The sequence below is a fragment of the Mandrillus leucophaeus genome, unplaced genomic scaffold (assembly GCF_000951045.1).
Source record: "Mandrillus leucophaeus isolate KB7577 unplaced genomic scaffold, Mleu.le_1.0 Scaffold1295, whole genome shotgun sequence".
Classification (NCBI taxonomy): Eukaryota; Metazoa; Chordata; class Mammalia; order Primates; family Cercopithecidae; genus Mandrillus; species Mandrillus leucophaeus.
The window spans coordinates 156,251-173,563 of record NW_012101249.1 but is presented as its reverse complement, the minus strand read 5'-3'; the positions used below and the strand labels follow the sequence as shown (position 1 = coordinate 173,563).

Genomic DNA, 17,313 nt, shown 5'->3' with positions numbered 1-17,313 from the left:
GATTAAGAAAATGTGGCACATATGTACCATGGAATACTATGCAGCCATAAAAAAGGATGAGTTCGTGTCCTTTGTAGGGACATGGATGCAGCTGGAAACCATCATTCTCAGCAAACTATTACAAGGACAAAAAACCGAACACTGCATGCTCTCACTCATAGGTGGGAATTGAACAATGAGAACACTTGGACACAAGAAGGGGAGCATCACACACTGGGGCCTGTTGTGGGGTGGGGGGAGGGGGAAGGATACCATTAGAAGATATACCTAATGTAAATGACAAGTTAATGGGTGCAGCACACCAACATGGCACATGTATACATATGTAATAAACCTGTATGTTGTGTACATGTACCCTAGAACTTAAAGTATAATTTAAAAAAAGAGTAATATAATAAACTGTTACATATTATTTTGTTGTGATAATTCACTGGGACAAAAAAAAAAAAAATGCTTGCATCCCTGATCATTATTCTTTTTGTTTGCAGCCAACAAGAGCTGTTCTAATGGAGCTCTGGTATGTGCCTCCTCTAATAGCTGTATCTCAGCCCACCAGCGCTGTGATGGTTTTGCCGACTGCATGGATTTCCAGCTTGATGAGTCCAGCTGCTCAGGTACCCCATTTCCATTAAAATATTCTTGTGATATGAACCAGCAACTTAACCTGCACACAATGAAAATATTAAAACTTGAGGTTCTAAATAATGGCAAGCGTGGAATAATTGGATTTCTATTCTTGGTTTGGGGGCAGAAAGAATGTTGACATTAATTGCTACATTTCTAAAAATTATAAACATTTAATGAGCTCATGCTAGATCTATACAATGTTTGATAAGAAAAGAAAAATCAAATATGTAATCTTAACACAATGTAATTTAAGATTATTAGCATTTACTAATCTCTCCTCTGAAAATTGCTTGGTTTCTATAATACAGAAACCCTATACAATCCAGTGCTATTATTTTATTTTTAAATTGTGGTCTTCTTTTGTCCACTTCTTTATAAGAGTTTTCTATTTGCATAATCTAGTTACATATTTAAAACTAAATTTATTAAACCTTAGTTTGACTTCTAAACATTTTTCTTTCTTCTGATCTTGGAACATTTATATAGCATAAGAACTGACAGTATATATCTGTCATTATACTTTTATCAAAGCTGCTTTAAAATTTTCTGATTTATTGTAGCCCCTTGTTAACATCTCTCCTGAGTAAATGATTTTTTTATTTCACTTAGGTGACATATAAAATAACAGACCATTAAAGGCAATATGGTTTTGTCCTAACTAAAGGATAATATAAATTAATGATAGAGATATATTCAGTGAGATTTCCTAAATAAGTTGGAAATATTTTATATCAAAACTGTTAAGAAAATACTCTGTATCTTTCAAGAGAGGAGAACATTATGAGATCTGTGGTAGAAGCATGATAATTGTAATCAAATCACATTGTGAAAACGTCTTTTTTTTAATAATGCTGGAAGTGAGTACTCACACAGCACTGCAGTTTATGAGTGCAAAAGCAAATGAAAAAGTGGCCCAATCTGGCCCCATAAAATGTGAAAAGATGGATACTCTTTGTCACTTTTTCTGCACTCAGAATGCATGTACTTCAGATAAGATACCAGTATTATTTTCTTTACAGAAAGTAAGAAAGCCATTACTGAATAGCTCCATTCTTTGACACTAGTGAGAGACAGTATTTATGCCAGACCCAAACTTATTTACATAAAGATGAGATTATCTTCAGCATGGTCCTATATGAGCACAAATATAATATGTTATAATTTGTTAGCTTCTTTGATATAGTCTACTTTTAAAAGTGGGATCAGAAAAACAGAATACTTGTCATTCATACCCAGCAACAGACACTCTGCAGGTAGTACTATAGAACACATTTTTGTTGTCCGTCTCTTCATCAGTCACCAGTCATGTTTACAGTTCACTTCCAAAGTGTAGGTCATGTTGACACAGCTATTGGGTTAGAGTAAAATAAAGAACTAGTGAAATACAGTTTTCAGAAATAAAATCCCTATTATATTATGTTTTATCTATTTACATGTTGTATGCTTTTTGGCCTGTCAATCAAGTATAATAAAGCCAAGCTTCTGTTTTAAAGATATCTTTAAGCCTGATCCACACTAAAGATTTGTCAATGTACATTACACATTACTCTTTCTTTCCAACATTATATTCTTTTAAGGTCAGCATTTAATAGGCTTTTGTGAACTCAATCTTTACAGTATCCAATAATTCCCATAGTGGTCTCACCATGATCAGAATCTGGCCTCACCCACCTTGAGGTTTAAGTCATAAACAAGAATATTAAGGTCGGGCACTGTATAAATGTTGCAGGCTACACATATTTCAATGAATCCTGTTCATGCCTAACTTACATTATGAAAGTATATTATTTTCCAGTTTTGGTTGCTTTGCAACCAGAAATTATTGGCCAGAATTTGTCTGGCTCAATATAAACTGAAAGTGTTTTTCTAGTCATTTGTGGTAGTAGAGGTTAATAAAGCTTATGCTAAGGAGAAACTATAATTATGATATTCATTCATTTGAAGGAGAATTAGGAAAGGACACTAAAAATGTAAAATTGTAGGATGGGACATTATAAATATAATACTATACATAAAAACACTGACAATAGTGGTGGTGATGATGATGATGATGATGACGATGATGATGATACAGCTTAATAAAGTTTCAGAAGTATTTAAAAACCAAACAAAACAAATGCAAACACTTCTCAGGCAAGTACTGTGGAGGTACTTCAAGTTTGTTTGTTATTATTGTTTTTATTTTTTAATTGACACATCATAATTGTACATATTTATGGGGTACAATTTGACGTTTCAGTGCATATGTTTTGTATAATGGTCAAATCAGGGTGGTTAGCTTATCCATCACCTCATGCATTAATTATTTCTTTGTGGTAAGAACGTTGAAGAGCCTCTCTCCTAGCCATTTTGTAATATACAATATCCTAATATTCACCATTACCCTACTGTGCAAAAGAACACCAAAACTTGTTCCTTCTATCTAATAGTAACTTTGTACCCATTGGCTAACCTCTGCCTGTCCTTTTCCTCCCCTCTCCAGTCACTGGTAAGCACTATTCTATTCTCTGCTTCTATGATATCAACTTTTGAGGCTTGATAGATTTTCCTGTAGTTCCTGTGCCAGGATTTCAAGATAAAGAGAATAGTCTCTTCCCTCTGGGACTTGGTTTGTTGCACAAAATCTTCAGGTGGACTCCTAAGGTGTATATATCTCTTCAAACTATGTGCAAATAATTGTGTATATGCATACTTATCTGGGACAGTACATAAATGCCACGTGATTCAAAGGGGTTCGTATACCCACAGCATCAAAAACTGCAAGCAATTGTAGAAATTCTGAGCTAAATAGCTAGTCATTTGACATTTTTGCTCTAACAGGCTTTGGAGTCAGAAGACAGGGTTTAGTTCTAGTTCAGATGCTTCTTTGCTATTAACTCAAGTAAGTTATATGAACCACTTGAGGCCTCACTTTCCTCTGCAAAATGAGGATAATTATGGTATATAAGACACAATGTTATGAGGACTAAGTGAGATAACACATGTAAAACTCTTAGACCAGTCCCTGACACATAGTAGGCCTTATATAAATGGTAGTGGTGATGGTGATTATAACCACAAAGGAAGAAAAGGAAGAGAAGAAGAAGAAGATGGAGAGAGCAGTGTCAAGGAAACTAGGTTTCATAGGCAATGCAAATACTCCCTCAATATGGAAAGATGATTGAAAACAATTATTTAATACCTTATACACACCATTCACTAGTATAAAAATGCTAACAAATTTAATTTAACCTTCCTAGCAGTCCTATAAGGAAGTGCTATCATACATATTTCTACATGAAGAATCTTTTTTTTTTTTTTTTTTTTTTGAGACGGTCTGACTCTGTCACCCAGGCTGGAGTGCAGCGGCGCGATCTCGGCTCACTGCAAGCTCTGCCTCCTGGGTTCACGCCATTCTCCTGCCTCAGCCTCCCGAGTAGCTGGGACTACACCAGGCGCCCACCACCACACCTGGCTAATGTTTTGTATTTTTAGTAGAGACGGGGTTTCACCATGTTAGTCAGGATGGTCTCAATCTCCTGACCTCGTGATCTGCCCGCCTCGGCCTCCCAAAGTGCTGGGATTACAGGCGTGAGCCACCGCGCCTGGCCTCTACATGAAGAATCGTATACTTAGAGTACCTAGCTCAAAGTCGCATAACTCTTACATGACTGAGCCAGGTATCATCAGGGAGCACCAGGATTCACGTGGTATCAATCTTCCCAGAAAACTAGTATATACCACCTGTCACTTCCCTAGTCTCTATGTACATTAAGGGGGAAAAATGGAGGCTTACTTGCAAATTATTTCTATTTAAGCTTAAAAGTTACTATTGTTTTTATATATGTGTTCCTCTTTGGGATTCAATGTGAAATACCCAGAATGATATTTCTGTGTAACCAGTTGTCAGTTGTATTGGCCTCCAGACACATATTCATAATAACCAACACGAAGGGCTACAAGCCAGAGAGACAGTGCTGTGGCTAAAGATTGGAAACCTCTGCTAATGGTAATATTGCCCCATAGATTCCCAGTTCCCATATTGGGAATTATATCTACTTATCTCCTGGAAATACTCAGCCTCTTCATGGCTAATTAGCCATATCCATCTCCTTCCCCATTTCATTTGCTCTCTGCTTAAAATTGTTTTGAGTAAATCAAAGCTGAAAATACTTGGTGCTGTGTCTTTCTGTATTATGGCTAAAGAACCTGGGTCTAAAGCAGAAAGTTATAAAATCTTATCACAGAGACAACCTGTGAGTTTTCTGCCCTGCAAAACAACAGGACTCACCTCTGTTTCCAGTGGACATCTGTGTTCTTTGGACCATGCTCCACTATACAGCACAAAAATGCATGTTTAGATTCACACAGAATTATTCTGATGTAAAGCAAGCTTATGTTTCATTTTCTGCAATCAATTTAAATATGAATGACCCACCCCAAAATGAGCAGCTCTGCTGTGCTGTTTGTTTTCTGATACTCTGCAGTCTCCAACACTGTTCTCATTTTTCAATAAAACAAAATCCATATTTGAGGAAGACTGAAATTATACCTAAGATCAAAAATCACCATAAAACAGCTTATCTAACAAAGTTTATACCAATTTATGCTTTGTCATATTGGTGGTTATTGTTCAGTCAAATCAGCAAATTGCTTATTTGTAAAGGAGATCTCATGTCTGTTCTGTTCAGTGGAGCATGCTACCCAGTCCTGAGGGACGGAGCTCCTTACTCTCATCTTCGGCACGTTACTCCCCTGTTTTATGTAATTAGTTAAATAAGGAGGACTAAGGGAGGGCAAGATGGGAAATACATTCCTGGGAAAACAAACTGCTGATTTTTTTTGAAACCAAAAATGATGCCAGACTCAAGATATATTTCAGTTTTGGTCCTAAACTGCAACTTCCCTCCTTCCTTGCTTTCCTGTTTCTTAATGCCTGCTATTCCTTCTCTAGTGTGCAATGACTACCTTTATTAGCCCATTCTCACACTGCTATAAAGGCATACCTGAGAATGGGTAGTTTATTTGAAAAAAAGAAAAAGAAAAAAAGAGGTTTAATTGGCTTATGGTTCTGCAGGTTAGACAGGATTCTGCTTCTAAGCTGGCTTCAGGAAACTTACAATCATGATGGAAGGCAAAGGCGAAGCAAGCACATACACATGACTGGCAGGAGAAGGGGAGAGAAGGGGGAAGTGCTAAATACTTTCAAACAACCAGATCTCATGAGAACTCCACCATGAGACAGGTGCTAAACTATTAGAAACCACTCCCATGATCCAGTCACCTCCCACTAGGCCCCACATCCAACACTGGGGATCACAGTTTGGCATAAGATTTGGATGGGGACACAAAACCAAACCTTATCACTGCTTAACAGTCTGCTCTCTCATGCCACCCTTTCCTTGTTTTACTTCAATATGTATTGCTTACATAAAATTTCTAGTTCTCTGTTTTCTCACTATCCTTCATGATTATCATCATTTCTCTGTTCTAGTAAGTGTTTTCTCTGTCTCTGCTAAGATTGGGCTTATCAAAGACAAGGAACATTATCTATGTGACCCTATAGTACCAGAAACAATGATTTCAAAATGACTTGAGGAAAAACTCCGAACAGTGACGCTATCTAAAAGACAGAGAAAAATATCTGAAGAAAAGCCTCAAATCTGTATCTCTACTTCGTATTAAATATTTCATCTGAGGTTGAGACCTGCAAATTCCAATGCCCACAGGTCAGGTCGCTTCCACTTGGATGCGCCTAATACACTTAAAACATAACATTATCTTTTCCTTTAAAAATCTTAATTCCCCATAAATCCCCTTCAGTGAATGAAACCACCAACTAGCCAGTGACCCAGCCAGAAAGGTGGACATTATCCTTGACTCTTCCAAATAGTCACCAAGATGTTTCAATCCTAATATTTAAATATCTCTTAAAAGGCCAACAACTTTCTACCCCCAAACCCATCCTAATCCTTTAATTCAGGCAACCATTATATTTTTGCTAGTTTATTACAGAAAAGACTCTTAATGGGGCTCTCAAATTTTAGGCTTGGTCTTTCTCTTGACTTGACGCACTGCAGCCAGAATTCTAACACATGAAACATGGCACTTCCCTTCTTAAAATCTTGGTTGGGCTGATGTGACCCAAAAACTGTGTGTCTCTGACTTTTTTTTACACTATCTTTGTATTATGAGCAGTTCAACTAGACTGGGCTGTCTTCAGTTCCTCAATCATGCTACACCCTCTTCTGTGGCCTCTGGGTCTTTATGCTCACCTTGACACGCACACACTACCTCTACTGCCCAAATAAATGGCTACTGATTCTCTCTCGAAAGCTTTTTCTTACTCCCCAAATGTGCTCTTCTTCTTCTTGGTGTTCCCATCACCCTTAGAACATCCATCCCAATAGAATAATTTCATTCTGCATTTTAATGCCACACTCACTTTTTAAAAATTTATTTTATTTTATTTTATTTTTTTTGCATCTGGAAGGACAGTAGGAGCAGGGACCATGGTTGTATATCTTTTTAAACTCAACATTTATTAAACTCATACTATGAACTGGTTGTTCTTCTAACAGTCTCACAAACCTATGAGATAATTATTATTTGTTAACCTTGTTTACAGAAAGCAAATAGAGGCACAGAGATGTTAACTACCTTACCCCATACTACTCAGCTAATAAATTGAGCTGAGATGAGCAACTGGGGTCCTGTGCCCTCAGTCTTAACAACTATACTAAGATGTCTATATTATTTATTAGTGTATTTCCAGTGCCCAGCCCAGTGCCAGACATTTTATAGGTGCTCAGAATATATTTATTTGATTAAAATTAAAGACAGGAAATTTTAATCAAGTGTTGGAGTTAAAGTAACCCACCGAGGGAGGACTGGTATCCTGCAAGAGAGGTGTTGAATTATACCCCATAAATATGTACAATTGCAATGTGTCAAGTAAAAACAAAAAGCCTAGGAACAACTTGGGTCTTAACTGAATAGGGAAATTGACAGGCCGGTGGGTCTAGATGTCTCGTGAGGGTACACGGAGGCAGTTCATATGAACACAGCATCAGAAGCTGAATGTGCTAACCACTCTCCCAGTAGTTACTCTATGAAGATATTTAGCTTCTTTTTAACCTATTAAGTAAACTACCTTTGAAAATAAATGTTCCTGTTAAACTATAACTAGGGAGTGACACAAGCAGTGAAATAAGAAGCCCAGGGACAAACCTGAGTTATACTGACATCGATCACGGATGCAGAGGTAGGACATCTGCATGCTCATAAGTGAGTGACGTATCAAAAAAGGCTTTTGCCTGCCGTGACATGAGGACTGTTGTGTAGAACTACAGAAATGTTTCAGTAAACAAAACACTTTATTGTCATCACAAATATGTCATGCAGACACATTCTAATTAAGTGGATGATACCCAATCCAGGGGAGAAGTTCTAGTGTTCTAAAGCACTGTGAGATGACTATAGTTAACGATAATATATCATACAGTTTCAAATAGTTCCAGGGAGGATACTGAATGTTCTCAACACAAAGAAATCTGGTCACTATACACTATATATACACACATACATACATGTATGTATGTGTGTATATATAGTGTATAGTGACCAGATTTTTTGCTTAAAAATATTTTAAAAATTAAACAAGTAAATAATTTTTTTAAGTCTTCTCTTTTTGTGGATCATTCAGGCATGTGAAGGGCATGAACACATTCAGGGCAGCAGGGCCCACTGGACAAATTTGAAGGGAGTACAGGAAAGTAACCTATGGAAATTCTTTTGCTTTTTGCAACTGGAAAGGAATTTACTCTCAAAGATTATTAGATTTAATGTCATGACAAATGGTGATATCTTCTCCTCTCTCCTAATACTATTTATAATTAACTGGCATCTTTGTGATGCTTCTTTTTAGAATGTCCATTAAATTACTGCAGAAATGGTGGGACTTGTGTAGTGGAGAAAAATGGTCCTATGTGTCGGTAAGAAGCATTGTTTAATTTTTTTTTTACGATTTTTTGAAGTTGGCTTACTTATTTTTCTATAGGCTGATATAATAGAGCATCAATCAGTATGTGGGTAGTAAGGTAAAAACAGTGGATAATGGCACTATTTACATTTATCTGTCTGAATAAGGTAAAGGAATATCTGAGTACATTTCAGAGAAATATGTGTTATTTATTATGATCGTGTATGTTTTTCATCATTTTATATGTGGAATATATAATTTTAATAATACTATTCCTTACATTAATATTTCTATCAGGTTTTTAAAAGATTTTTTTCTGATATGAATATCTTTCTATTTCAGGTGAACTTTGTGTCTATATTTTCTGTCTTCATTTCAAAGTTCATATTTCTCTTTAACAACAAAGGATGAAATTAATTTATAAATAAAATCGTTTGCTTGTGTATGCAGTGGGTATTTAAAGTAAAGTTAAGGTATAGATAAGAAATACATTTGCAGACTCAAAGCAAGAGTAAACAAAAATAGGCCTTGTGATTTCTTTGGGGAGATATTTATATTGCATATCAAAGATGGCTTGATTTCTTCTCTCACCCTTTGGGGAATTGTGCAAAACAGTTTCATGAACTCCAAAGGAAATGACGCATATTTCATTATATTTGTGTTTATGCCTGTATAAGCTAGCAGACCAATGGATATATCACTTTCCTTATTAGAAAACTCATTGAAGGTTGCTACTCAAATCATTACAAAACACACAAAGGTATCTGAAAAACAATGATTAATAGTTGTTTGAGTCCTTATTTCTTTCTGAATCAACACACATAATTTAGAAAAAGTAGTTTATTCCTAAAAAAATAAAAAAATCTACCAATTAAAACAATAGCAAAAATTTTATGATGGACTATATTTGGACACTGCTTTAGTTTAACATTGTTGAAATGTAACTACTAATGAGTTTCTTGGAACTGTGTTCTCTTTCAATGTTTTACATAATTTATTTCTCAGCATGTCAACAGAATTATACTTTTCCCCATGTCAGTTTCTATGGAAATTAATTTATCAGAAACTATTACTTGATGGAAAACAGGATGCATAATATTAGTTTCTAAAATCTTCTGAAAGAAATGTGAATTATACTATAAATAATGTTTACTAAATATCAACTGAGTAAATAATGTTAATTAATGTCAACTGCTTACGGTAAAGAGGTTTGATTTTTGTCCTCTTTAATCCTGACAGTTAGGCCAGAAGACTCCCAGAAAGAGCAAGAAAAGAGCTTTACATTCTTGTGGTGGTCTTAAATAAACTTTAAAAATTAAAATCCAGATGGTGAAGTCCTAAACTTCTCTCAAATGGGAGAACTCATAGGTGAGGGAAATGAGACAGAGAATCGAGAGAAGAAAGGAAGTCAATGGAGAAAAATGTAGAAAGGAATTTACTGCTAAGAAAGTCAATCAAATGTCCTAAAGTATTATTTTTGATAGCAAATCATACTTTACAAATAGTGAAATAACTATAATGAACATCAGTGCAAACAAATGTTGGAATTAGTGCTGTCTAGAATGTAGGTATGAAAAAATGACTTTTGAAACTTTTTCCGTATTGTAATAGCTTAGCCATTTCATTCAAAGTTTTCTTTCTTTAAAATTATGAACTAAAAAAGTAATATATGTGGATTGTCATAAGTCTTTTTAAAACATGCAGTAGTGTATCAGGCAAAAAGTAGAACTCCTGACAGTCAAATCCTAGTCTGTAGTGGTAAGGTTTGTATCCATTTAGATTTGCTTTTCTTTACACAAACACACATACACACACAAAATTTTAAATTCTTAGATCCCTTGTATATTATTTTAATCTTTATTTTAGGTTCAGGGTTTATTTTAGGTTCAAAATCTTCCATGACGAGTTTACTTATGTAACAAACCTACATGTGTAGTTTTATTTATTAAAAATTTATTGAGTCAAATATTTATTAACTAAACTTGTCATGGGGGATTTTGTACAGATTATTCCGTCACCCAGGTACTAAGCCTAGTACTCATTTTTTATTTTGCCTGATCCTCTCTTTCCTCCCACCCTCCATGCTTCAGTAGGCCCCAGTATCTGTTGTTCCCCTTTGTGCATCCATGTGTTCTCATCATTTAGCTCACACTTACAAGTAAGAACATGTGGTATTTGGTTTTCTGTTCCTGCGTTAGTTTGCTAAAGATAATGGCCTCTGGCTCCGTCCATGTTCCTGCAAAGGACATGATCTAATTCTTTTTTTAAGGCTGCATAGTATTCCATGGTGTATACGTACCACATTTCTTTTATCCAGTCTACCATCGATGGGCAGTTAGATTGATTCTTCATTGTTGCTATTGTGAATAGTGCTACAATGAACATATGTGTGGAGGTGCCTTTATGATAGAAAAACTTGTATTCCTTTGGGTATATGCCCAGTAATGGGATTGCCAACTACCAGTGGTAGTTCTGTTTTTAGCTCTTTGAGGAATCACCACACCGCTTTGACAATGGTTGAACTAATTTACACTTTCACTAGCAGTATATAAGTGTTCCTTTTTCCCCACAACCTTGCTAGCATCTGATATTTTTTGACTTTTTAATAATAGCCATTCTGACTGGTGTGAGATGATATGTCACTATGGTTTTGACTTCTATTCTTGTAATGATCAGTAATGTTGGGCTTTTTTCATATGCTTATTGGCTGTGTGTGTGTCTTCTTTCAAAAAGTGTCTGTTCATGTCCTTTACTCACTATTTAATGGGGTTGTTTGCTTTCTTCTTGTAAATTTGAAACCCCTCATATTAAAAAGGCACTTTAACCTGGAATTTATAATAAAGTGATAATCTTTGCTTTTCACCTTTTCATCTTGGCAGTGTTTAGCGTGGATTGCTGTTTCTCATTACCTGGTTTCTGGGATATCACTGATCATGCCTGTCACTCTCCTTCACCCATTCCTTTTCTTTCCTGTTGTCTAAATATTGGGATGTTAGACGATGCTTGCAGTTTCTGTCCTGTCTGTCTACACTTGCTCACTATCTAATCTTGTCTAGCCTTGGACCTGGGAATAAAATTTGTAGACTTTGCATACAGCTTACCAGCAGACCAGACTCCACATTTAACCAGCAACGTGATGCCAGATCTCATTCAGATTTTATTTGGATATCTCCTAGGCATCGCAAATGTCATGTGTTCTAAAAGACCAGTTTTCTGGACAGGCCATGTTCTTCTATTTCTCTAAGCTTTGGATAAACTGATCCTTCTGTCTAGAACTTTCTCTTTTTTAACCTATTTGCCCAGAGGATGCCTTTTCATCCTTTAGATCCAACATAGGTGACGTTTTTTCTGGGAAGCCGATTCCACCCCAACCAGGGACGGTCGCTTTTTCCTCCTTCTGGCTCCTCTCCTCTCTTGCTTCCCTTTCCACAATATTTTACGAGTATTAGTTTTACAAAACTACCTGTTGAAAATCAGCCCCATCTATCTAAAAAATGCATTTCCAGTAAAATTCTGTTCTTTATGATGATCAGAATTTGTTTTGCCCAAATTTTTGCTAGTTTTCATTTTTAAGGATACCTCCAAGAAGTATGGTCATCAAAAAATTGTTAAATATGCTGACTTCTTACAAAGTACACATTATATAAATTAATGAAACGGGAGTGAAAAATGTTTAAATCTAACACAAAAAAGGAACGAAAGGAATAAATAACAATAGCACAACAGATCAGTTGCTTTTCTGAAAGAAACATTGTAAAGTGTAACATTATATATTGACATCATTCATTGAAAGTTTTTCTAGCTATTAATTCTAATTTATCTTTTGCAAGAATTTGTATTTCTGACCTGATAATTTGTTCAAAATATCAAAACTAAATTACTATCTGACAAATGTGACAACGTGAAAACATCATGGTTAATAAAAAGCATTTCATCCAAATAAAGGCCAGGCTCAGTGGCTCACCCTCATGGTCTCAGTACTTTGGGAGACTGAGGCAGGAGTATTGCTTGAGCCTGGGAGGTAGAGGCTGCAATGAGTTGTGATCATGCCAGCCTGAGTGACAGAGTGGGTTCCTGTCTCAATAATAATAATAATAATAATAATAATAATAATAGTAAATTATTGTTCATATTTTGTGACAGAAAAAAATTAATAATATAATCAAAGACCTTAAAGTATAAAATAGATTAGGATAAAAATATGTCGAGAAGAGAAATCAAAAGGTTAGTTTAAGGAAGAAAGGTACATTTAAATTTTTTTTTTTTAACTTATTTACTAACTTTTATTGTAGGGTCACGGGTACATGTGTAGGTTTGTTATATAAACAAATTATATGTCTCAGAGGTTTGGTGTACAGATTATTTCATCACCCAGGTAATAAGCATAGTACCCAATAGGTAGTAGTTCTATCCTCACCCTCCTCCCACCCTCTACTCTCAAGCAGGCCCCGGTGTCTGTTGTTCCCTTCTTTGTGTTCATGTATATTTGATGTTTAGCTCCCAATTAAAATGTCTAACTATTAAAAACTTTTAGGTATTTTGTATTGAAAGATGACGCATATTCAATCACCATTGTAATTACATTTTCGACGTCTACATTTAAGAGAGTGATGTCAGTTTCATTTACAGTAACCTGGAAATTATATCTTTTGTAATTTATTAATATTAACCTGAAAAACATTAATTTTGACTTAAAATTAAAGGGACTGTGAAATTTTTCAAAAACTCCTTTGGAGAGTTCATGGGCAAAAATTTTGAAGACCATGGGCCAAGAAAGCAAAGGTCATGTCTTCAGTACCTTTTCATGGCCAGTCCGTAATGTATACCTGACATTGCAAGAGTTATTTTAGTAGGTGGCTCACAAAATAAATGATGAATGAATGTAAAGTCCTGAAATTTCAAAGAAAAGCATCAATACATTGAAATATATTCTTGAAATGTATTGAAATATGAGAAAATGACCTCACCATAACCCAAACTATCATTCAGAAAAGAATTAGTGGGGGATTTCCTATGTATGCAGCAAGAAGTACTGAGTAAGCATATGATGTGTTCATCATGCTAAAAAGAAATTACTCTCCAATTTATAGGATAGAGCAACTACCAAAAAAAAAATTGTCATCTATTAAAGAAATTCCATTTTACTACAATGACAGAAGAGGGTGCTCTTAAATTAGAAATCTTATAAACTATCTCAAATTTCATAAATTGAAGAGACAAATGAAATTTTCATTCATACAAGGCCTTTGTTAAAAATAAAATTCAGTTAGAACACTTCCTCTCCCCACCGTAAAAACAACAAAGAAACGTGTAAAAAATAAAATACATTAAGACCTTTAAGTCCAATTCCAGGCTAAATTAAATATTATTTTAAAAAACATACAATTGGAGATATTTGAAAACAAATACAAGCAACACTGTAATTTAAAATTTTAAAGTCTAAGTATAAAAATGGATAAAACACACACACACACACACACACACACACACACACACAGAGTAAGAATCAATTGAACCCAAGGAAATAAATTGGCTGAATTAACTTAATTGCTTGAACCCAGGAAAAAATGAAATTGAAAAAGTAAGGATTAAATTATCATTTTCAAAGGATGATATATTCAAATATAAATGTATTAAGAAATTTTTAACAAAAGTGGAAAAATAAGGAAATGGAAATTAGATAAAGTAAGGAGAGTCAAAGAGAAAGTAATTAAAATGGAAGAAAAAGAACCCTCATATGATTGGAGTCCCTAAAGAGGAAAATAAACTAGTAGAACAGAACTCACATTTGAACTATAATTCAAGTAAACTTTTTTCAAAAAATGAAAAGAGACCTGAATTTACATATTGAAAAAGTCAGCAAGTACCTGAAAATTTTAACACAAAACCAAAAACTCTAATGCATATCCTGGTAAAAATATTAAACCTTAAGATACAGAAAAAAATGTTCATGGCCTCTAGGAAAAGAACCAAATAACACAGGAGGACAAGGGATTCGGCTGGCATTAGACTTCTGAAAGCGAAGGAACAAAGAAAACTCTTGTGATTGTCTCCAGAGTTGTGAAAAAGTCTTTGAAAAAATTTAACATCCATTCTTTATATTTTAAAAAGAGGCACTACAGAAAATGTAAATTGATGGATATTTTTTAAGTATGGTAAACTCTGTATTCCCTATTCCTAAATGTGGCACCTTCCTTAAGACAAAACCATAAAAAGCTCTTCCATTAAAATTAGAAACAAAGCAAGTATAACCACTAGTTAAACTGATATTTCATATTGTACTGGAGGTAGTCACCAATAAGAAAAAAATTATTAAGAATTAGAAAAGAAGTTATCATGATGGCATACCTGGAAAACCCTAGAGAACTGATAAAAGTTAATTCAAACAATAAAAACAATTTAGTAAGCAGGTTTGGAGGATATAAAATTAGTATTCTTAGATTAATAGTCTACATACATAGACAAAACTATTAAAAGGAAAAAATTAAAAACAAAACTCTATTCACATTGACAACAAAAAGATAAAATATTAGAAATACATTTAATAAAATAGAAGCAAAGCTATATAATAAAAACAATCCAGAAGAACTTAAACAAGTGGAAAAATATTTCCTTTCCTGGATAGTTGACTTAACATCATAAAGGTGTCACTTCTCCCTAGATAATTCTGTAAGTTTAACGCAATCTCAACAAAAAGACCTACAAGCTTTTTGTAGGGGTAAACAATTAGATATTGCATTCATATGGAAAAAATAAGTGGAACAATAGCTAGTAAAACACAGAAAAAAACAAAAACCCAAGCTATGAGAATCTGAGTAGCCATGAGAAGCTATGAGAATACCAGTATCAATAGAATAAAGCTTTTATTATTAAACAGCATTATGCAGGCATTTGAATAGACAATTCAACATTTCAGACTAGTAGAGTAGAAAGTTAAAAAATGAATCCAAGTACGTATGAAAACTTAGTAAATGATAAAGATGGCATCTCAAATTTCTGGACAAAGATGAACTTTTTAAAAGGGAGTATTGGGGCAACTAGTTAAGTATTTGGAAAAAGATAAAATTAGAACCATACCTCACACTATATATACACAAAGATAATCTTCACTTAAATCGGAGTTCAGAGTGAAACCATACACACTAAAGAAATACACAGTAAATTTCTTTATATTATGAATGTAGGAAAAAGCTTTATTTCAATGACTCGAATGCAATTGTATTTGAAGACAGATAAAATTAATTATATAAAAATGTATTTTTAAAACCTTTTTTTATGACAAAAATTACCACCATAAGCAATATCAAAAGATAAGTGGCAATCTGAGAGAAAATACTTACGTTGCATCTATCAGAAAAATGACAAATATCCCTAATACATAAAGAACTATTTTAATATGCAGAGAAAGCCCAAATATCACAGAGAAGAGATAAAAAATTAATTTTAAAATGTAGAGAATGATGCTTGTATTTATCAATGTTCTCCAGAGAACCAGAACTAATAGGATATACATAGATATATAAGCAAAGATTTATGATGAGAATTGGCTCCTGTAGTTATGGAGGCTGAGAAATCCCACAACATGCCATCTGCAAGCTGAAGAACCAGGAAATACAGTGATGTAATTCAGTCCCAGTTTGAAGGACTAAGAACCAGAGAAGCCAGTGCTCTAACTCCCAGTCCAAGGCTGTAGACCTGAGAACTGGGGATGGATGTTGTACATCCCAAATCCCAAGGCTGACAACCAAGACCTCTGATGTCTAAGAGCAGCAAGATGGTTGTCCCATCTCAAGAAGGAACCAGTTCCCCCTCCCTTCATCTTTTTATTCTATTTGGGCTCTCAATAGGTTGCATGAAACCTCCCCTCACTGGTGAAGGTGAATCATTTTTACCCAGTCTACTGATTCAAATGCTAATCTCTTCTGGAAACATCCTCACAGACACACTCAGAAATAACATTTTACCAGCTATCTGGGCATCCCTTAGCTCAGTTAAAACATAAAATTAACCATTACAATGCATAAACATATGAAAAAAGATTCATTTATTTAAAAAAGCAAATTACAACAATGCTAAGATGTCATTTCTCACTTCTTGAGTAAGCAACATATTCTGATAGCAAAGATATGAAGAAACACACACTTTGCTAATTGCTAATGCAAATTGGTGTAATTCTCATGGAGGTGAATTTGGTAGTCTCTAACAAAACTACATATTCATTTACTTTGGGACCTAACAATTCCATTTATAGAATTTATTCTGTAGGCGGCACAGTTCTGACACTATGAAAATCCATGTCCATAAGGCCTCTGTCACTTTTATAATTTCAAAATATTGGAAACATCCTAAATGCCCACAGATGAATAATCTATTATATGATATACCCATACCATGGAATGCAAGGGGAACATAGAACAGTTAAGAAGCTTTCCTTGGGCCAGGTATAGAAAAGTTATTTTCTGGGCCAAGCTAAAGGAAAATGAAAAAAATATAGTTATCATCACTGAAACTGTTCTGTAGCTTTCTTTCATTTGACTCAAATTTTAAAATAACCTAAAAAGTGTGTTATTATTGATAATTACATGTCAAGCACCACCTAAGTGTTTGACATGCCTATGCTCATGACATAAACCTGTAGAACAGGTAATAGTATGTGTAATTCAGCAGTTAAGATGAGGGACATTTTGGCCAGGCACAGTGACTCACACCTATAATCCCACCACTTT

At 34.6% G+C, this 17,313-nt stretch overlaps 1 protein-coding gene across 1 annotated transcript in view; it reads left to right on the top strand.

The window, feature by feature from the left end:
- MALRD1 (MAM and LDL receptor class A domain containing 1) overlaps nucleotides 1-17,313 on the top strand; it is a 694,737-nt gene that overhangs the window by 561,238 nt on the left and 116,186 nt on the right. The window contains exons 35-36 of the mRNA XM_011972480.1: nucleotides 489-614; nucleotides 8,534-8,600. Of these exons, the coding sequence (XP_011827870.1) occupies nucleotides 489-614; nucleotides 8,534-8,600 (193 nt within the window). The remainder of the gene's footprint in view (nucleotides 1-488; nucleotides 615-8,533; nucleotides 8,601-17,313) is intronic.